We start from the raw sequence: 22,644 nt of genomic DNA, 5'->3' as shown, positions 1-22,644 counted from the left end.
AACTTTTCACAAACTTATAACCCAACTTTGCATTTATTTCCACATTCAACTTTTCACCTTTCCAAAAGAAGTGGTAACAAGAAAGTTAAAAAGCTCTGTAGTGTCCTTGCTTAAACTTCTTGATAAAGCAAATTTCAATGCATAAATTTATTAATACATTATATATGCTGCATCTAAGACCCGAGACCATTTGATTATTAAGGGTGAGGAGAGGGCCGGTTTTTTTTTTTTAAATAAAAACTCTGCCCTTATTTTTATATAAAAAAAACCCCAATAATTTGGCCAGCACCTGGAGTGAACAAAAATATTCCGCTACTCATTTTGGCCATAATAATTTTTTTTCAAATAATCAAATAAAATATCTTGTATAAATCATATGAAAAAAAAAACTGAAAAAAAAATTACTACAAAAAATATGCACAAACTTCCAAGAATTAAGCTAATGCACTACGATTGAACTGTGCAATGTAATACTTAAAATATAAAAAATGCTTAAAAATAATGCAAGAGTAATCAAGGGAACTAAGATTCTAGCGGAAATCAATAGAATGTAATCCAGGGGCAAAGAACAGACATGGAAAATAGACACACACAACAAAGAACATAAAATAATACATACAAAGTAAAAAAAGTAAATGAGCAATGAGAAACTTATTTTGATAGAACATACCTCACATGTTGAATGAAATCTGGTGTTGTTAATTCAAAATCTTGTGAGTTATTTACCTTGTACTACTACGGTTTTTTTTAACGCCCTTGACTACCCTGTCGGATCTCACGCGGACGGTAGATTCCTCTATATACTTCCCATTTTCCCTAGTGTACTTCGTCTTGTTGGTTTACCCACAATTCATCACATTACAGCGATCAACTATATACTTGACAACGAATTCAATCGTTTTGTGTGATGAATAAGTGTTTGTGCGTAACGTAAATTAATTGTTAATTGTAAATCATAAATTGTTGCCGTTTTAGTTTATAATTTAGTGTGAATGGTGCTTTATCGTCCCACATTAGCGGTTTTTTTTCGAATTTGAACCATTTTGAAGACTGCTTGGTGTTTTCGCAGGTGCAATTTCTCAATACCTTCACTTCATTGTTAATGTCTAGGGCATAAAAAGATATGTGTTCGGAGTGTCATTGCAGGGACTGCAGGTCACTCTGAACAAAGGTTATGATATGTACAAAAACTGGTACCCCCGATATACACTCCTTGGCTTTTAATTATAATGTGAAATAAACAAACGGCCGAAAACAAACACAGGACAAAAAGTCACAAAATTGGTAGCTAGGACAATAAGTCACATGACAAAAAGTCACAAAATCTGTAGGACAAGTCGCAGGACAAAAAGTCACAATTTGTAAAATGATCATAGGGATTTTACTACGTAAATATGCAACTGCAGTACAATTTAAAGGTTTTAGAGTTTTTATTTTCTCCCTGACAAATGTTGTTTAAAATATATCCGCACTGTGTATATACATGTACGGTTATTATAGAGTATGTTATGATTATTGTACATAGGTCACAGTTGAAGATGTACAACATTTCCCTGTATAACAGAAAGTATGATTTTATTTTATTTGATGATTTATCAAACAAATGTAAAAACTGATAATCTGAATAATTCTTCGATTTTTCTACTGCTTACGGCACAAGAAAGTTCATCAATTCCTGCTTCTGTCTGAGACAATTATCGTAGAAAAACTTCAGATATCGTAATACATTCATTATGCATTTAACATGTGTGTTAGTCTTATAGATATTCTATTGTTGCTCTGAATCTGGCCGAGGCTTAGTCACACCCCTGGTGTAATATATCAAATTGTTTATTATATGTTGTCCTTATGTTATATGTTAAGTAATCATTGTTGGTAATATATATGACCATCTGGGCCCCTTAATTAAACATTCTTTTTCTTCTTCCTGGTACAGTCAAGCTTCAAATGCGTATTGAGTGTGGATAGATATAGACCACAACATATGAAGCATCTTAATTCTATATTAAAATATTTTCTAGATACTAGATATCTTAATTATGTTTTTAAGTACCAGTCTTTCTAACATTCAGACAGAAGGTGATTCGTGCATGTCAAAAACCCACCGAAATCAGTTTTATTACTTGTTAAGAAACAGTTACTGATCACATAACTATAGTCTTAGTTTTTTATTTGATTGTTGCTCTTTTGTGATAAAAACGATATGGATTATAGATAATACGTGAAATTGACAATTTTGCAAGTTACCCTTCTTGATTCGGTTTCATTTGGTTGAGTGTAGTGGGGGATGAATGTATGATTTCTAAAAAGTGCAGATCTGAATGCAGAAATAATTATCGTTATGAGAAAGTATAGCATATGTAAACTGAAAAAGCACCAATAGTTTGGTGGGTTTTTTCTATACCCAATGGCAGTCTGAATTTCATGTAGTGGATTGGTATTTAATTATTGTTTTCAAACACTGAAAGGTAATATGGTAGGTCTCTATTCTCATTAAATTCCAGTATTTCAGAACCAGCTGAAAGTTTATTAAAGAAACCATACAAATTCGTATGAACAATTACTTTGACAATTGAAAATATATAGTGAAAATGTCTACTATAAAAATCCTTGAAAACGTATATACATGTACTATAAGACATTAAAAAATCTAAAAATTTCATTCTTCAAATCTGTACTCCTTCTTTCAAATACAATGTTCTGTAATTGGTTGTCCATGACTTTTCCGCCGGTGATAAACGAAGTGTGGTAGAGGCAATTACCACACTCAAATACAGAGAAGGGAAATCCCGTTGATACATAAATGTGGCTGAAGTTACTCAGTCGTCTATTGTAGGCAATCGTTCGTACAATTATACATTTTCACCTCAATAAAAATATGTTAATCTCGGTAAAATAAATATATTTACCTCGATAAAAAATAATTAAATCGCGATTACCGAAGTGTAAATATTTTTACCGCAATAAATTATTTGTGAGTATATATATCATAGTCAGGTCGATATTTTTATCGCGATTTAATTATTTTTATTGGGGTGAACATATTTTTATTGAAGTGAAATTGTTTGATTGTGAATACGATGACCTACCATAAGATCAAACCTATTACACGGAGCATTCATTTCTGTAATCTTGCAAAATCTTACAGAAGTATGCATATTTATTTTTGATGAGCAAATATGGTGTTTGAAAAGATGCAAAAAAATATCTTGAAATTATTCATTTTTTTTTCGGCTTAAACCTATATATGGTAAAATTACAAACAATACCCATGTTCTTTAGAAATGACTGTAATGGGAATTATAGTTTTTTTTAATATTAAAAGAAACATAATCAATTTTCTTTTTGAAATATAGAATAATGTCAGATAAGTGTTTTTAAACAATTTTTTTTAGATATTTTATTTGCCATTTTTATTAGTAAACGAAAGTGTGAAAATTCCCTACAATCTGTGCAAAATGTTGTAAAAAATGTCTATATATGGCTCAATTATCTCGAAATTAACTTCAGTGACCTATGATTTTACAGTATGTTCGTTTAAGGTCATCTTTGAAAAAAATAGGAAAATTCATCTACTAAAAGTATTAGGTATGGTCTACATTAATTAATGCAGATCTGGTGCAACTGTTTCCGGAAATTATTCGCTCCCGTATGGAAACCGTTCCTGTGGTTTAATTTTACTATGAAAATCCAAGTTCCTGTTGAAAAATATTGTCATCAGAAAATCGTTTTCTAAAATTATACATTATACATTGTATACGATATTCCATTGAATCCTTAAAATGGCAGAAGCACAAGAAGAGATATCTCCAGAGCAGACAGAGAAGATTATTCAATTTCAGGTTAACACAACGTAAAATTTATGTCCTAACTAGACCGATTTTGTTTGGTCCGCGTCATCGTTATGATTTCAACACAGAACAAGTACTTAGGAACGAGGGGCTATGGGCTATTTATATCGTTCCAACATAAAATGGTCATTTAAACTCAGAAATTTATTCGAGGAATGTTAAAAAGTTGACGATTGAAATTCTTAAATTTAATCCTAGTAGCTGAAATAATCTATTTTTTTTTAATCCTAAAAATTAGTTCAAATAATTATGCAGCATTTTGAGAGGCTAATTCTTATTTTGCTAGGTGGCCCCTTAGGGACAAAATTTTTAATGTCAGTTGGAAAATGCCTGTGCAAACATGAACATCTGGACTACTTTAAACACAATCCTAAAAAGAATAATGCAATAGAGTGAGATTTCTCTTGTATAGACAGTGTGCATATACATCATGTATGAATGAACATTTGAATGCAACACATAGCAAGTTAAAGTGTATGACTTGTCTTAAGCATTGGTCTTTTATTAAAAAAACGTATCATGGATATGCAGTTTTTCTTTTTTTTTTTTTTTGGTGATGCAAGAGAAACAAATGTGAAATGGTTAATATTTGTTTAAAATTTTTAGGATATGACTGGAATAGAAGATCTTGAGAGGTGTCAAAGAATTCTACAACAACATGACTGGAATATAGAGGTTTTATATTTAAAAACTTGCAATAAATTTTGTAAAAAAAAATACAATGTAAGGCAACTACTTAATGGTGAAATCTACCTGTGTATGTAATGAAAGCAAAACAGACCTAAGAATTTTCTACTTCTTGGATGAATATCTGCCCAGTCTCGAAAGAAAAATATATGCAAGTCATTAGCATTTTTTGCAAAGGGTAGAGTTCATGCACTTCAAAAAGTGTCCTCTGTTTTTTTCAAGAATAACCTAATTGTACAAAATGTATACAATATACTTGATTCACTTTAAAAGGCAATTAAACAAGAAGATACTCTCCATTACCTAGCTACATTATTTCAGACTGCAGTACAAGACACATTCAATGAACAAGAAGGTGTTCCATCAGTGTTTAGCCAACCAGCTCCTCCAGAACCAAGAACTCCCCCAGTAAATACTCAACCCTCAGACCAAAGGTAACAATCCATTCCTTAACATGTCTACATTATCCCTCCAAATACTAAACCTTTATATTTATTAGAACATTGGCAAACAACCCTCCCCATTATTTGATCATCATTTCACAGGGGTTTCATTAATCAGGCAGGAGGTACTTTACAGAAAGTAGGAGATACCAAATAAATTAGGCAAGGGTCTGGGGGCTGTCCCAGTGGGTCCATGCTCTGGTGGAGGGTCTGGGGGCAGAACCCCCTGGAAGCTCCTGGATATTAGCCTTTTTGAGATTGAAATTTTGACTTGAAAATGTGAGATTAAGTCTGCAATATTTGCTTCAATTTTGTTTAAAATATATAAATTTGAAATCAAGATATATGATGAATCATAACTGATTTACTCTCAAAACTCTGAAATCCAGGAGCTACCAGACGCTACCAAAGTTAACTATTCCTACTTTACCTTGTTGACAAAGAGGCCTTCCACTACACAAGTGAAAGCCAAGAAGTCTATCTGTTGATACCCTTAAAAGAAAAGGAACTCTCCTCCACTAACGAAAGCCACCTTCATAACTGATTCTGTATTATCATACCTTTGGTTAGTTCTCCCTTGTACCAGGAAAAAAATGCAAGTTGGTTAAAATTGCATACACATTTTTTGTGTATACATTTTGATATCAACTAGTGGCTGGCATTGTTAGTTCATTGAATTTTATTTTAGAAACTAACTAATATAGGTCTAGGCCAAAATAAAAAATAAGTTTGCTGTAGCCCGAACTCCCTACTAAAAAATTCTATCACTTCAAGAGCTTTTTTGCTCTTATTGATAAGTGTAGTAACATAAACAATAAAAATTTTATAAATGGTGGTATTACTGTAATACACATGTTTATATTATTCAAAGTTCAAATGTGGAATGATTTAGGAGACTAAAAAAATTATTTACCCATCTACTGACCCAGTTTTTATAGCTCCTTTTTCAATGACTTAACAAATGTAAGAAAAATGTATAAGTGCGATCCTTTTTCGTAGGCTGTGCCTTATTTATATTATTCAGAGTTGGCCTACAGTATTGAAATTGTGATTTATGGGTGTTTTTAAAGTAGCTGCAATTTTTTGGCCATTTTCATCATTTGCTAGGATTGCAGTGATTTTTTGTTATTCAGGAAACATCATGTTCTAAGATTAGTGGTAATGACAAAAATATGTTCTGGACGGCTATTTTTTCTCTAATTTTTTATACTTGCTTTGATTTCATTGATATTTGGTAAATATGGTATGGTCTCTTGAGTTGAATGGTGATAATAAGAATGTTGTAATGATTTAATTTCATTATATGTTCTATGTGTTCTATAGGGGGAACCCCTGCCTAATATTTTTCCAGAGGTTCTAAAAACACTTTGAAGGCATTTCCCACATTTTACAATGCGTTAGATACTCAGTTTCACCTACAGCATTCATCATTATATGCTCTTCTTCAGCAATGTTTGGTCAAACATGTTAACAAAGCATGATACCTTTATTTAATACTTAGTTCATAGGGCATGGTTTGCCAGGTAAGCGATTCAGACTCTTTGAGAACCTCTTGTTTTAATTTTCTACTCATCAAATTTTAATACTGTAATTGAATGATTGTTTTTTCCATCTATTTGAAATAACCTAAATGCCTGTTGTGCACTCTGGCTTTGTAGGCTATTTAGTGTGCACCACATTATGAAGGTCATTTTGTCATAGGAAAGAAAAAAATATAAAGGTCAGTATTTAAATACTTTTCTGGCCTGGCCTTATATTGGCATAGAAGGTTTGTTACACATCCTCATTTTCCATTTGATATAAGGGTATTTTTTTACATTTCTACTTTCAGAGTGTTCACCATTGCCAGCAGAAGACCACAGGGAATTTTACAGTGGACATATTTTGTATTAGCTTTTCCATTTAGATTTGTTTATACATCTATTTCTGATATCTTAAATTTTGTATGTAAGTATAATTTAATTTGATTTATAACAAGCTTTCTGATTGGTTAGTTCTCTTTGAGCAAACCATGTTATTTTTTATAACCTTGCTTGTTGTTGACCTCATTAATGTCAATTGGACCACACTCCATGATTCAAAATAATCTCAAACAAGATATCATATTGATTGCAAAATATTTAATGACATTTTGACTGTCATCCATTAGCAATTTAACTATAAGGCATGTTTCTATTTTTTTTTATAAGTTATACTATGAAAGTATTTATATTCATGGGTATCAATTTTTATGGATAAGGGGAAAAGCACAAGTTTGTGGATTTTTTAATTTATGATTTTGATGATCATGTCATATAATTTAAAGTAAATAATCCTTTTTGTTGGGAATAAAATTTCGTGGTTTACTTTACCCATGAAATACAGGTATCCTATGAACAACAGTACTTTCACAGTACTCAATATCTAGTGTTGGCTAGTTTATACACTTAAGTCACCTGCTGCAAACCAGGTTATTTGAAATAATCAGTTCAAAAATTAAAAACATTACTTAACATGTATAAATACTGTAAGTGGTTGGGAGGAAATATTTTTATATATGAATTGAACTCTTGAGAGGATTTTTTTCATTTGAAGTTTATTGATATTTGATGTTTCCATTGGGAACTACTTTACTATACATGTTTGATGATTAGAATTATATTGGTTTGTACAGTTTAGAATTCATGGTGTTAAGTGAATGTATGAAATCATCAGAAAATGTGTTAACTAAAAGTAAAAAATGTGTTCCTAATGAAAATGTTTGACAATAAAATTAGGTAAACTTAGATTAATTTGAATTTCTCTCTTTCCCTACTGATGCACCAGAGGAAGCTTACCCTACCGGTGCACCTGGTCCATGCCCCCAGTTTATAGTTCAGTCTGAGCTGCTCATTTACTTTTGTTGCTTTGTACATATCATTGTGGTTATTTTATGTTCTTTGATGTGTGTGTCAGTTTTCCATGTCTGGTCTTTGTCCTTGGATTACATCCTTTAGTTTTCTGCTAGAATCTTTGTTCCTTTGATTACTCTTTCAATATTGAAGGAAATGCAATGCACACTTGTGCATTGTGCATACTTAAAATATAGAATAAAGCACATCACTTTGAATTTACCCATCAAAATTAATTTTTTTTATTAGGTTTAAAATTCCAGAAATTAAAAAGCATAAAATAAATTTATTGTAATGTAATGGAAGTGTTCCAGTTTCCATCTATGTTGATATCATTAAACAGTTATTGATAGTATGATAGCTTTGTAATATCATATTTCTTGTCAAGGAAATGAATACATAATTTTTTTTCTGTTTTTACAGGGAGTTTGTTCAGACAAGACCCTAGAAGAAGTAAGTCAGATCTTACATTTATAGGAGTATCAAGATTCAGTAATTAAGTTTTTACTAATAGTATTTAAAAACAATCATTGTTGAAAAGTGTTCATAACCATTACACCAAACCTGTAAAATTTTGTTAAAACAACAAGAGGGTGCCCATAATTGTTAATTAATGAAAAGTTAAAATCTCCCACATTAAAATGTAATAATTTTGGCATATTATTTGTTAAAATTATTTCATTTTCTGTGAAAAAATACTGAATAATTAAATTTTTACATGATATATTTGCTTTTACATAAAAATCTCCCACATGAAATCTCTCATACTAACTATTCCAATGCTTAGCAGCCTACCTTCAATACCATCAGGACTTGTAGATTGCCCCATACTTATACATAAGTTACCTAAATTGTACAAAGTTCACAACCATGATTGTGAAAAAATGAGAAACTTTCTACAAACAAATTTTTATTGAAGATAGTCATAAAATTACATGGTTGTCCCAAAGCAGAAAATATAATGTTCTCCAAAACAAGTAGCATATTGGATCTAGTAATATTTAAGTAGCTGTCTTTGTAAGAATCATGCAAAATCTGAATAAAAGTGATACACCCCAAAAAAGGCTACATATTTTTATTTTTGTGATCAAGTTGTTTTATGGGTCTATACTATGAAATGTGTTATTATTGATTCAAGTCTTCCTGCTCTTAGGAGATAATCAACATTGAAAATCCAATAGATTTTATTGTATTTGAGTCTCATTCACAGAGTTATCTCCCTTAATTTTGAATTCTACAGTGCAATCTATACAATTTTTATCTCCTATGAGCACAGGTTATATGAAAAACCAAATGCTAATTTTTGTTTACTAAAGCATTTTAAACAAAATATCAAAAATAAAAATATGTAGGCTTTCCAACCATGTATTATGCATGATTCTTAGCTGGAGTGCTATTTAACTTGAGACATGTCTATTGAATCATCTTATTGATATATTTGATTAAATTATATAACAAGACTGGATATGGTGAATATGTCAAAGAGACAATGACCTCACTGGGGTGAAAAATGTCTGCTCAAAGCCACCCTTGGGTCTTCAATTAAATACAAGAAAACCCTCACACTACAGGCTGTACCTGCCCCAAAACATCATTATAAACAGGTACAGTGAAATACATATAGTTGACTCTATATAATCCAGCAACATAAAAGTAAACTGAAAATGAAAAAAAAAAATACATAATGATGCAGAGGCCAGAAATTTCTGACATTGGCATGTCTATTAATATTGATGGAACCTTTACTGACATGATTGAATTTGTATGTACATTAAATGTATTAATTTTGCAGTGTACCTGGTACTAATTTTTACTTTATTCATAGTGGACAGAAAAGGGAGATTGGTAGTTCTGTTGAACTGACTTTGAAAATTTTTATTGCTCAACATTTTTGGAAACTGTGAAAATTGATACCTGTGAATATCTCTGTATGACAGGATCAGTGAAAATTAACAATTGTGAGAATTAAAACATTTACAGCAAATGTAAATAGATTTTTACAGACATAAAATTATTGATATGACAATATATTACAGATGTAGTTGATCCAGTTGGTGATGTAATGAGATTTATACAAACATACAATGATCAATTTGGTGATGTACATCCAGTGTTTTACCAGGGAACATATAGTCAGGTTTGTTATACAGTGAGACTAGTCTAAGCCAAACCACTTTTGAACTTTTAAATTGGTCTAGTATAGACAGTGTACCATGGTTCAAATTACTTTTGAATTGATATAAAAGGACTTTAAAAAGTGTCTGGGTTAGGCCGGTTTCGGATTATTTAGAGTTCAGTTTAGGCTGATGATTTATGCTACAAGATTCTTGGGATGCTATCTTACTAAAATCATACCTTAATTTACAAATTGTGCCTTTCAGTTACTACAAGTAATAATACACCATTTTACTTTATGTTTTAATGACCTTTTCAAAATCCTAAGCTTTAACACTATATATAATACTTTAACAATCATGAAAGATGAAATTTGATTGGCTAATCAGTAAGGTCATTATGTGTGAATCGGAGTATCCTCAACAACTTGATATGAAGTCAGGAGATACATAATTTTTTTTACATGGCAAATGGATACATTGATTTGCTATTCTATAAATGTAGAATTTGTTTGGTGGAAATAACTTTGCAACGAACATGAAAAGTTTTATAAAATGATACCCATGATAATCATATCTTATACCATGATACACTTGTTCATTTCTAAAAATAGTCAAAAACAAGTTACAGTGCTGTGTTTACATGATAGGATCAGTAAAAATAAACAACCATGAAGAATAAAACCTGAAAAATCATATTCTTTCTATTTCAGGCATTAAATGATGCAAAGTCTGAACTGAAGTTTTTGTTAGTCTATCTCCATGGTGATAACCATCAAGACACGTCAGAATTCTGTCGGAGTTCATTAGGAAATAATGATGTGATAGAATTTATAAACACTCGTATGTTGTTTTGGGCATGTAATACAAATAGTCCTGAGGGCTATAGAGGTGAGCAATATTTATACAGCCATCTTCTAAAAATGTATAATGATAGTTTTATAGTACACATGTCAGTTGGTGACTTTAAAGTAATTTAAGGTATTGTTTTTTATTTTGTCAGAATTTTTGTGTTGATAGAATAGAGCTCTCTTTCATTTTCATATACTTTTTTATCTTGAGTAATGGTACTTTTCATGCAATATTAATGGGGTTTCCCTAAACTTATAGATTTTTACATACCAAGCATTTTGTATACTTAAGTTCAGCAATTTATTTTGTAGTTAGGACCACTACTGTCATGTTTCATTAAATAAAACAATACAGTTTTGTATGAACCTCTGATTTTGCCCAGCATAAAGTCTTTTTCACAATTTTTTCTTCCTTATATCACTATAAACTATTATTCCTTCATGGTAATGTAGTATGATTTGAGTTCTTACTTAACCATATGTAATTTCAAAAGGATTGAGGGTGGTTACCCTACCGGTGCACCTGTTTATACTCCCAGTTTTTATTGGAGACTTCACGTATTATTTACTTCAAATGATGAATGTGTTCTTTTGATTGTTTCATGTTTGTTGTTGTGTTTGTGTCTATTTGCCTTATCTAGTTGTTATCCATAGTTTATATTCTTTTGATATTTGTTCAAACTGTTTTTCCCTAGACTTCTCACTCAACAATAGTATTCCTTTCATTGATAACTCTGCTGTTTTATTAGTGGTAAAAGTTTCGTTTTGTGACTTGTGATTTTGTGAAATATCCCATAAATTTACCAAAAATTACATCAGATACATTACAGCAGAAAGAGAAAATGTTCTATTTTTTATACATTTTTTTAGTGTCAAGGGCATTACGAGAAAACACATATCCATTCCTAGCATTGATAGTGTTAAGACAGAACAGAATGACAGTTGTAGCCAGAATAGAGGGCCCAATAGGTAAGACTAATACGGCTATAAATTATGTAATTCTCTCAGTTGTTCTGCAATAAATTCAAATGGCACATTGAAATCTAAATGACTTTTAAATGTTAAATATATATATATTATCTCCCTTGCAATATATCTATATATTTCATAGTGGGAAATAATTTGTAAGTGGTCAAATAAAAAAGAAATGCTATAAATTTTACATAGCATGAAATGAACATTGAAAAAAATAAAAGTATAAATCAGAATTAAGAAAAAGCAGACACACTTGACAACTTAAACGATAGGTCCGTTAATGGCTTGTGGATGTTTATTTTTATGCAATAGTCTCCTTCATGTTACTTGAGGGGAAGTAGATGAACATGCTTAATTTTTTTTCCATGAAAAAATTCTTTTGTTCTAATACAAGCACTACCTCACAGAAGTAGATGTTACAAATGTTGGTCCACTACCTTTCAGTTACTCACTTGTTTTGCCTTAATTTTCTCCAAAAGACCAGGATGAACCAGCAGAGGATCTGAATAGACATGTTGGTATTTATTTTTTTTTAATATCATGTTTACAGGTCCAGAAGAGTTAACACAGAGATTAGAAAGACTTATTAATGATAATGAGGCTGGTCTGGTGGCAGCTAGAGCAGATAGGTAAGATTAAAATGATGGAGTAAAGATTAGGCAAAAATTTTCATGAGATGACTACCTTGCCAGGTCAATACTAATAAAACATAGATTATGAGGGCACTATCCTCCTTCAAATTGTGTTTCATTATCTGCTTGCCAAAAATGAAATGAAGATAGTTATTTATAGATTTAAACCTAAACTAATCTTACATCCAAAATGAGAGTTTTAACCTTTGCAATTATAATCCTATTGAACTTTTAGATACATGTATAATAAAAAAGACCGGTCATTTCTAAGTTTCAAATGTTGTGATGTTTGATACAGTCATATCTAAGTTTCAAATGTTGTGATGTTTGATACAGTCATATCTAAGTTTCAAATGTTGTGATGTTTGATACAGTCATATCTAAGTTTTAGATGTGGTGATAGGTTTTTTTTTAAATAAGAAAGGCAGCTTGTGTTTATAATGACTTCATTTCAGAGAAGAGCGTAGTTTTAATCAGACACTGAGACAACAACAGGATGAGGCATATGAAGAATCACTCAGAGCTGATAGAGAAAAAGTATGTAAGATTCATACTCATATTCCGTAATACGATTAATATCATATAAGGATTAATGATTAAAGATACCAATGTGAGAAAAACCAGATTTATAAGACAATTAACATCTAATTTGGGAAGAACTACATGCGATTAAAAAAACATCACGAAATAACCCTTTATTTCTTTTTTTCTCAAATGTCAAAATAAAAGGTATATTGTCATAATAGAAATTTTTTTAAATATGCTGAAGACTAAATGTTATTTGTATTGAATTAAAAATGGCATCACTAGGTCATAGCAAGTCTAAATGGGTTTGATATGACATTAGCAAGCAGTACCTTCTGTCAAGGCTTTCAAAACTGACATTCTATCCATTAGTAACATCACTGACCAATTATATATTGAAGTTTTTTTTGCACAAGTCCATCTAAAAATCAGACACTGCCTATGGTAGAGGTGATTCATGGTGTAGAAAACCCACCAAACAATTGATTTTCAGTCTACATATGCTATATTTTTACATAACAATAGTCCTTTCTGCATTCAGATCAGTACTTTTTAGAAAATCATACATTTATCTTTCACTAAAATCAACCAAATCACACCAAAGGCAACGTTCACAAAGGGCTTTTTTCACACACTATATAAAAGTTTTGTTTCTAAAAAGTGCAATTACCAAATTAAAATCATTGACTGATTATGTGATCAGTAAATGTTTCTGAACAAGAAATAAAACTGACTTTGGTGGGTTTTTGACATACATGAATCACATTCTGTCTGATTTTTATAAATACTGGTACTTAACTACCAAAAGATTGCATTTCAGCTCAATAGGATCTATATAACACCACTAACTGTTGATATGACATTGCATTGTCCTTGGAAATGACTGATCTTTTTTTCCAGCTTTGTGCGAAGGAAAAATATTAAACTCTACAATTTTGCATATTGAAGCAATATTTTCATAGTCATTTTCAACTTGGAATATTATGAAATATTTAGGCCAGGAAAAAACAAGAAGAGGAAGAAGAAATCAGACAACGTGAACGACAGATTGAAGAAGAGGAGAGAGAGAAAGAAAGATTAATACAGGTTCATATTTTGATCTTTTTTGATTGTAGAAATAGGATGCTCTGAATATGTTCTCTTATTTCACTTCCAAAAAATTGTACTGTTAGTAACTCCTTATAGGTAAATTCATAATACAGATTATGCAAGGAATTAAGTTCAGTTGACTGTTGCATTTTTTTGCCCCTATCAACTTAAGTGGTTGAGGCTGAACATTTTACTGCAGTCTGTTCTTTTTATCTTGAGGTACTTTGAAAATACTTTTATTCGTGGATACCAATTTGTTGATTTGGAAAGAAAAACAAGTTTTTGGATTCTTAAATTTTGTGGTTATGAGGTTCTTTTCCTTGGGAACGTAATGTGGGGGTTTCAGTTTGGACTTCCCATGAAAACCATTAAAATTGGTACATCATGAACAGTAGTACTTTCACTGTACATACACACACTTTTGTCCAATTTGGTGAGCTGAAACTTGAAAACCACTTATGATTTATTTTTTTGTGTGGGATGCATTTGTCTCAGTCATGCATCCTCTTGTTTAACAAACTTCGATCTAAATTTTAGTGTTTTGTTAAATTTTTATGTGAGTTTAAACCATTCAGGCATGGATTTATAAGTTGTACAGTTGCGCTACTGTGACATAGGTTGCATATTATTTAGAGACATATCAACTGTTTCCAAATATACTATAGAGGATGCAGTGTGCAGTAAGTAAGAACTTCTTTGTAATTTCAAACAGCTTCCTTATATTCATTTGGAATATTTCATTTATTTAACCATGTTTTCTTTGTGCATATTTATATTTACTTGGTATATTCCTTTGCCATGCATTATGAGTTACTTTTAATTGAATATGTTGAAGTCTGTCAAAATCAAAAGGGAAATTATGTTTTAACGGCATTTCTGTGATTTGCCTTTTGTTTAAATGGTTGACAAGGTTACTTTTAAAAAATTCTGTTCTTTTAGTTCAGAGTTATACCATTATGACTTTATTCAACACTTTCGTCCCCTGTTGCTACATGGAAGGGAACATAAAAATACCATTGTCAGAATTGTGAACACAACCCCTCGGAAACCGCCTTACAGATTTTGTTCAAATTTTGTAGGATAGTTTGCCATCATTTGTTGTTAATAACATTGTGCCGCCATTTTGATTCAACAAATTTTACAGGAGTTATGGGACTTTTTCACTTAAACTTTTTTTGCGGCAGTGGGTGACATATGGCTGGGAGTTGCTTGTGATTGTAAGTTAGCTGAGTAAAATTGTGTATTAAATTGAGAGTTTATGTTTCTTTTCTTTTAAGGAAAAAGAGAACAGGAAGGAAGCATTAAAGAATGAAATTCCAGCTGAACCTAGTCCCACAGATCCAGATACCATTAGAATTGTTCTTAAATTACCACATGGAGCTAGGGTAGAGAGGAGGTTTTTAAAATCACAATCTTTAAAGGTAAACATTGGTTTAGAAATAGAATTTTAATGTTTAAGAACCTTTAACATCATGGCTCCCTTTCTAGAAAAGCAGTGGATGCTTACCCAACCAGTGCAGCTGGTCCATGCTCCCAGTTTTGAGAGGAGTCCAGGTTGCTCATTTACTTTAGTATCTTCGTACCTGTTGTTTTGGTTATTCCATATTCTTCATTGTACGTGTCTTTTTTTCTTGTTTGGTCTTTTTCCTTGGAATATATTCTTTTGATTAGTGCTCAAATCCCAGTTTGTATGACTATGCTTTCAATCTTAATAAATATTCAAATTTTATACAACTGCAAAATTTTTTCCATCTTATAATGGAATCACCCTGTTGTCATCATTGTTGTCATTATCCTTAGCATCCTTTAACTTTACTTTAGTAGTAATTTGAGTAAAACTTATCTAATCTTTTTGAAATTTTAACACATTGTTCTTAGGAAAATGGTGGAGGCCTTATAGTGTTTTGATGTTTTTTTTCTCCCCATAGGAAAATATGGGTCTGAAAGAGAAAAAATAGGTGTTATCATTATGATTGACAGAAAATGATTATTGTTGATCCAGTTTTTATGATTCAAATGTCAATCTGTTCTTTTTGAAATTCTGTCCTGATTTTTTTGCAGGCTATTAATTTAGGCCACGCCCACAAGTAGTGGACTACTTTTATTGATATCTGTGTATTGCCTATTTCTATATAGTGACATTAACCAATGCAATCTTTGCTTTCTCATACAATTTGACACAGGTGAAATGAAAAATGCTTTCTCATACAATTTGACACAGGTGAAATGAAAAATGCTTTCTCATACAATTTGACACAGGTGAAATGAAAAAGAGAAACCTATCAAACGTAATAAAAAATTGAATGTTTCATCAATGTGTAAAATTGGTGACCAGTCACATACATTACATTCATAGTAAATTAAAAAAAATAAATATTCCTTTCAATGACATGATGGTATTTTGTACTTTCTTTTGGAATAAAGTGTTTTTAAATCTAATGTAAAATCACATTTAATTTTTTATATATTTAGCAAATAATTCATGAAGCAGAGGGTTATATTGCAATATGGACTCCACCAAAAAATTATATGGACCAAATTGGAAGTACATGTATAATATATGTTGATGGCATGTCTTTCTCATGATGATGAAAATCTTTTCTCTTTCTATTGTAATTCTATTACTTCGAATTTTTTTTATTACAATTTAATGCATGAAGATGAGTATCGTTATTTTTTACATTTCAGTATTTATATTACTTTGCATTTTGTCATGAGGACTGTCCAGATGATTTCCATATAGTAACAAATTTTCCCCGACGGACATTAGAATGTGAACCCTCAGACTCTCACCCAGAACCTAAAACTTTCGAAGAGGCTGGACTCGGAAAAAATGAAATGCTTTTTGTGCAAGATAATGAAGCGTAAAGCTTTTGGCATACTCTAAAAACATGTACGGGTGTGGTGATGTGGATTCATAAAGCTTAAGGCATAGAGTTAAATTTGTGCTGGTGTGGACCTTTGGAATGGCTTGTGATAGATATATATACTGGCTTTAGAAGGAGGAGAGAAGTTATGATTTAATTCAACTTCCCATAGAAAGGAGACCTATTTAAATTTAGGAGTATTTTGTATTTTAGTAATCAGTATGCAAATTATTATGGAAACAGATTTTTTTGTCTGAAATATTAATCATTATAAAAATCGTCATAGCTTAAATTTATAGAAGGAGAAAGATCATTTGAAAACCGAGTTTTACTTTTGTGAAAGATTTATTATGGTTATATAATTTAGATTTTGTTTGAGTACTATGAATGAGGATTTGAGAGAAATTTTTCAAGTGCATTTTAAGCAGGTTGGGATATAGTGTATGAGAAACGTATGTGACCTTTTTACTATGAGAGATGCATTTTGATTACAGTCTGTAGAACATTTGTAAGATTTAATGTCACTGGTAGAAAAAACTGGACAAAATATGGAACAGTTTAATTGGTTTCTTAAGGAGATGTCAAGGCAAAGCTGCTCGGACGTTAAATCCCAACAAACAAACAAACAAACAAGGCAAAGCTGCTCGGACGTTAAACCCCAACAAACAAACAAGACAAAGCTAGTCATAATTTTATCCAGTATAATTATTTGTTTCAGACCATGTCTTTTCACAATCTTATTGAATTCATATCTCTCAATTTGTTCACCTTAACTACAGTGTGTCACTAAGTATAAGTAAGTTTGACCTTAAATCAGATTTGATTTTTTTTCACGTCATAATATTTTTATTTCTGTTTTACATGAGCATCAATTCAATGGGTAAAATTTTCTTTGTCTTCACAGAACTGAATTACGTAAAACCTACATGTATGTCTGGATAGGCTTAGAATCTAAAGAAAACGTGATGATTTTCTTACTTATGGTTACAGTTCTATTTCTATACTGGATATGTAAGTTTTATGAAGTCAGTAATGACAGAACATGTGATTTTGAAAAAGGGAGCTCCAAGCTTCTATACACAAAAGATAAGGTGGTTCCAACCCCTGAAACTCCCACCAGCTGGATTCACCACTGGTCAGTGCTTTGTTATTGTCTTTATGATTGTGTTAAATGTAAAAGTATAACAACAATTTTTACATTGTCATACTGTCAACTTATAACCAATGTAATATGTATAATAACATAGCACAGTCTAAGATACCATTACGTGTATGTTAAAATATTCTGCAGCTTAGGTCAGTTTTGATTTTTAGTACATGTAGATAGATTTTTTATTGAGTAGGTCAATAAAGAGCCAAACAGGTATTTTTTTATTTTAAGAATGACCTTTCAAACTATTTTTCAGAAATGGATAATAGCAACATGTAACTATAGGATTAGTAATTGAAACTGTCTGTAGTGTAGTCTGTTATGGAGCACTTTTATATTGTTGATTAAATTGTTTTTAAATGTCAAAGACATACTTTTTTTTCCGACATAAATTTTTCATCTCATAGATGAGTAAGATTCTTTCATTATGAAATTGTATACCAACTTACTTTAAGGTATATTTATTGTCTTTTGATGGACATATTCTGGTATACTGTCATATACATCATGCATACATGTAGATGAAGATTTCAAGATGTGCCTCCATTGAAATAAAGGTATGGTTGTTACATACCTATTGGTAAAGGCAAGGCTTCACAGTTTTTAATTTTGTTTTTTTTCATCGTTCAATAAATCAATTTTGCATGTTGTGTGGTTAGTTTTTGGTGCTTATTTGACCATTTGAGGGAACATTAACTCAGATTAAGATGAGGTTCCTATTTCAGACTATTAGATATTACCCATTGAACTGATTTTATTGTTGTTAAATAATAAAGCTTCAAAACTTATGCCATTAACGCATTTGCTTAACGTTAATACCACATAAAACATCATAACTTGTGCATGCATAATTAGCTTGTTTTAAAAGGAAATGTGAATATTTCATTTTTATAACATTGTAATAATTTTCAGTATACAGAGAAACCTGTCTAAACAGAAAGGCTTTGATGAGACAGGTTTTGGTTTACATAGGTTTAAGGAGGTAGACTTAGGTTAAGGTACATAACTCTTTAAATCAGTTATATGTTTGTATCATATTGAATGCCATAAATATCTGCATAACAGACACCTGAATCTGGGGTATGAGGAAATGTGTCTTAAATTGTCTACTACCAAATTCTTTTTTAGATATCAGTCCTTGGTTTAAAAATACTCAGTTTCTTTGGAAACAATGAGTAATAATTATTTTTTGTAAATTGTTCTTTGTGCTGATGTGACCGCTAATTTACTGATTATGACAATAGCATGCAAATGCTTTTAATCACCACTGATTAGTATATAGTCACGCCACAATGGAAGAGGGAGGTTTAGCGTACTGTAAAACCTAGATTTAACCCATCATTTTGTTTAAAGTGCCTGTACCTAGTCAGGACCATTGTGTTAATAGCTGCTCTGGTGGTGTAATATCTATTTTGCCAGATTTATTTTGGACTTGACTTGATTGTGAATCAGATTAGTTTTTGGTAATTTTGTTGTTACCTTTATTCAGTTTCACCAAAGCCTTTCAGCTTTCCATTGAAACAGAATGAAATCAGTCCAAGTTACTTCAATGCTTACAAGAGATTGATGTAAAATGGTAAAAACAATAGTAATTTGTAAGAGTTGTGTTTCTTTGCTTAGGTCTACCTTTTTAAAACATAAACAGAGTTCCCTCCAGGCCATTGTGGCGCTATACTTTTCAAGGCTATTATTTCTTAGTACTGAGCTATCATCATTTAATTTTAGTTAGAATGCACTATAGGTACTGTGCTATAATTTTGAAGGAAGGTTGTAAGAGCTGTGCTTTGCCAGCAAGCACTGTGCTATTTAAAAATTATGGGGAGAACATTGACATAGTGAATTGGATATGAACATACTTAGTAATACATGTCGGGTTTCCAGTTTTTCTGTGGTTTCTCTGTACATGTATATTTTTTCTAGTCTTGTACTCTTTTTTTTATGTACCTTTTTTTTCTTGGTAAAAATGACCAGGGCTTTTGGTTAAAAAATGATGGTATTAATTCTGATATTTTGACCTTCACCTTTTTTTGCGATGGGAACATACTAAAAGGAGGAATATATTCAATATAAAATATGTATATTTTATGGTAAGTATATTTCACCAATATATATAAAATGATGGTATTAATTCTGATATTGTATTTATATATACCTAGTGTTATTACTATTTTGGTGTTTTTGTACATAAGAAAAATTGCAACATATGTTTATCATGTGTTTTCACAAATTCTAATTAAAACATTTTTCATTTAAAAAATATATATATGATAATCCTTCACTGAAATATTAATAGGAAAACAAATGTTTACTAGATTATTTTCATCGTTAAAGGATATCTTTTCATTTAGATTAGTGCAAGACTTTTAATATGCAAAATAGATATATTTTCATACTAGTTCTAAACTTACAAGTATCAGGGGCGGATCCCGGATTTGAGTGGGGGGGGGCGTTGATTGAATTAAATGCCGTGTAAACCAAGGCAAAAAATATTATTGGGTGAAACTTGTGGTGAAAATTTTTTATCTTACCGATTTAGGGGGGTACCCAGTACGCTAGTCCTTGGATCCGCACCTGAGTATGTTTCTATATGTTTTGTTACATATGAAATCTGATGTTGCAGTTTTTTCTGTGTAGATGATTGTTATGATATGATTATTTGGTTACAAAAGCAGGGAGTACTGTATTTTGGCAGTAGTCAGAAAAGCTAAAAATGTAATACTGGCGAAAAGATTTTGACTCTTTAAAAGTTTATCATTTTTTGAAACTTGAAAAGCTAGCCTATTATTGTGACAGTACCATTGTCATATTATTTGCATACCGGTTATTAAAAAAAAAACATTGCAAATATTTCTGAATTAAGCGTCAGTTTTGTAAGAATCAGGCAGTGGGTGAAACATGGTATGAAAAAATCCATCATTTTGATAGTATAATTTGATTATTTACACCATCAGAATCAAAGAAAAAAGACCATGTTTTCCATATTATGTTGGTGCATTGAGTTATTATTTCATTGAAATGCAGTGAAAATGAATGTTGGGGTTTTGACATGCATGTTTCTGATTTTTTTCCCATTTTGCCTGATTCTTGCAAATACTTACACTTAAAAAAGTATTATATAATGTTCACAAAAGTAATTTAAAAACTAACCTTAAATTCAAAATTTTTTATTAATGTATATCTAATTTCGTGAAGATTTTGTCTATATTAGTTTATTTTCGGTTTTTCATGTGAAGCATTTTGCGTTTTATGCTCAATTTGAAAAAGAAGTTGTCAAACTTTCATCTGTAACTATAGATAAAGTTTAAAAGGTTCAAATAACTGTCCAGGTGAAAAGATGAATGATGGATGAATGGGTTACTTTTATTTGTCAGAACATTTACCATTGCCTATAATCCTGGTTCACAAAAATTGTGTTCATAAAATATTTCATTCATCTTCTTTTTTTTAGCTCTCCTGACCAAAGGCCATGTTAGCTGTTGCCATCACTTGGCATCTGTCATCGTCTGTTGTCGTCATTAGCAATTGTACAGAACTCTTCTCCTCTGAAACTGCTTGACTGAATAGAACCGAACTTGGTATAAATGTTCCTTGGGGTATCCTACATAGAAATGATGTGGGAATTTTTGATTCGTCGAAAAACATGGCCGCCATTACTAAAAATAGAACATAGGGATCAGTCAGTAGTTTTTCACATATATCTCCTGAACTTTTCAGGTTTAGCTAAATTCTGACATAGGGTAAAAGTGTTCAGCATGATGAGGTCTATCTCTAATTTTGGTTTTATTCTGTTAAACCATGTTGGAGTTATTGCCCTTTTTCAACGATTTTTGCTATTTTTAATGTTATTTCTTTCAAAAATCTTTTCCTCTGACACTACTTGACCAATTGAAACCAAACTTGGTATAAATGTTCCTTGTGATTTCCTGCGTAGAACTGATGCGGGGATTTTTGATCCATCAAAAAATATGGCCCTTATTGCTAAAAATAGAGCATAAGGGTCAGACAGTAGTTTTTCGCATATATCTCCAGAACCGTTAGGTTTAGTCAAACTCTTTCAATTGCTGAAGTGATCTTTATTATAAGGCCTTCAAAAGTCTTCAGGGATCAAAGTTGTCAGGTGGCTCCTTGTAAGAGTTATTGCCCTTGAAAGATGAATTTTTTTTTAATTTTTGTTTTGTTTTCAACCTATTAGATAGAAACTTTCATTTGCTGAAATAATTCTTATAAGTCCTACCAAAGTCTTCTCGAGTCAAAATTGTTAGACATCTCCTTGTTAAATTTTTTACCCTTGAAAGACAAACTTTAACCAGGTAGGCAATTCAGGCTCCAGGGAGCCTCTTTTTTTTTTGTTGTTGGAAACTGGGATTCTTTGTTTGACTGACCCACTGAAGATGAGGAAAGTTGTTACCCAATTGACATTAATATTTTCACAGTACTTACTATTGGACTGTATGAAAATCTGGGCACTTTAGAGGTGATTAAATATTTACGATGCTGCACACAAATATCACTACGAGGAAGACAGTATGTAAAATAAATAAATAAATGTTTTAATTTGAGTTCTATTTCTTTGTATGTTTTTTCTTACTA

The 22,644-nt window shown here is 31.2% G+C and overlaps 1 protein-coding gene across 1 annotated transcript; it reads left to right on the top strand.

Moving 5' to 3' along the window:
• The first annotated feature begins 3,676 nt into the window (after window positions 1-3,676).
• Window positions 3,677-22,619, top strand: LOC148598589 (FAS-associated factor 2-like). The gene is made up of 13 exons (XM_088562564.1): window positions 3,677-3,842; window positions 4,458-4,526; window positions 4,860-4,972; window positions 6,813-6,928; window positions 8,275-8,304; window positions 9,888-9,988; window positions 10,679-10,856; window positions 11,687-11,785; window positions 12,342-12,420; window positions 12,879-12,960; window positions 13,945-14,034; window positions 15,315-15,458; window positions 16,726-22,619. Exons 1-13 carry the CDS (start codon window positions 3,783-3,785, stop codon window positions 16,903-16,905), a joined length of 1,341 nt encoding a protein of 446 aa, XP_088418690.1. The 5' UTR covers window positions 3,677-3,782; the 3' UTR covers window positions 16,906-22,619.
• The last annotated feature ends 25 nt before the right edge of the window (window positions 22,620-22,644 follow it).

Source organism: Perna viridis, chromosome 14, assembly GCF_037379345.1.
Source record: "Perna viridis isolate PV_CMFRI_1.1 ecotype Kerala chromosome 14, ASM3737934v1, whole genome shotgun sequence".
NCBI classification, from domain to species: domain Eukaryota; kingdom Metazoa; phylum Mollusca; class Bivalvia; order Mytilida; family Mytilidae; genus Perna; species Perna viridis.
This window is presented reverse-complemented; position numbering and strand designations above follow the sequence as displayed.

Excerpts from the sequence above, each read along its gene's own strand:
- LOC148598589 (XM_088562564.1), top strand. The coding sequence starts at position 3,783 with ATGGCAGAAGCACAAGAAGAGATATCTCCAGAGCAGACAGAGAAGATT. Across the intron at positions 4,527-4,859 it reads AACATGACTGGAATATAGAG|ACTGCAGTACAAGACACATT; the intron begins GTTTTATATTTA and ends ACATTATTTCAG. Across the intron at positions 4,973-6,812 it reads ACTCAACCCTCAGACCAAAG|AGTGTTCACCATTGCCAGCA; the intron begins GTAACAATCCAT and ends TTCTACTTTCAG.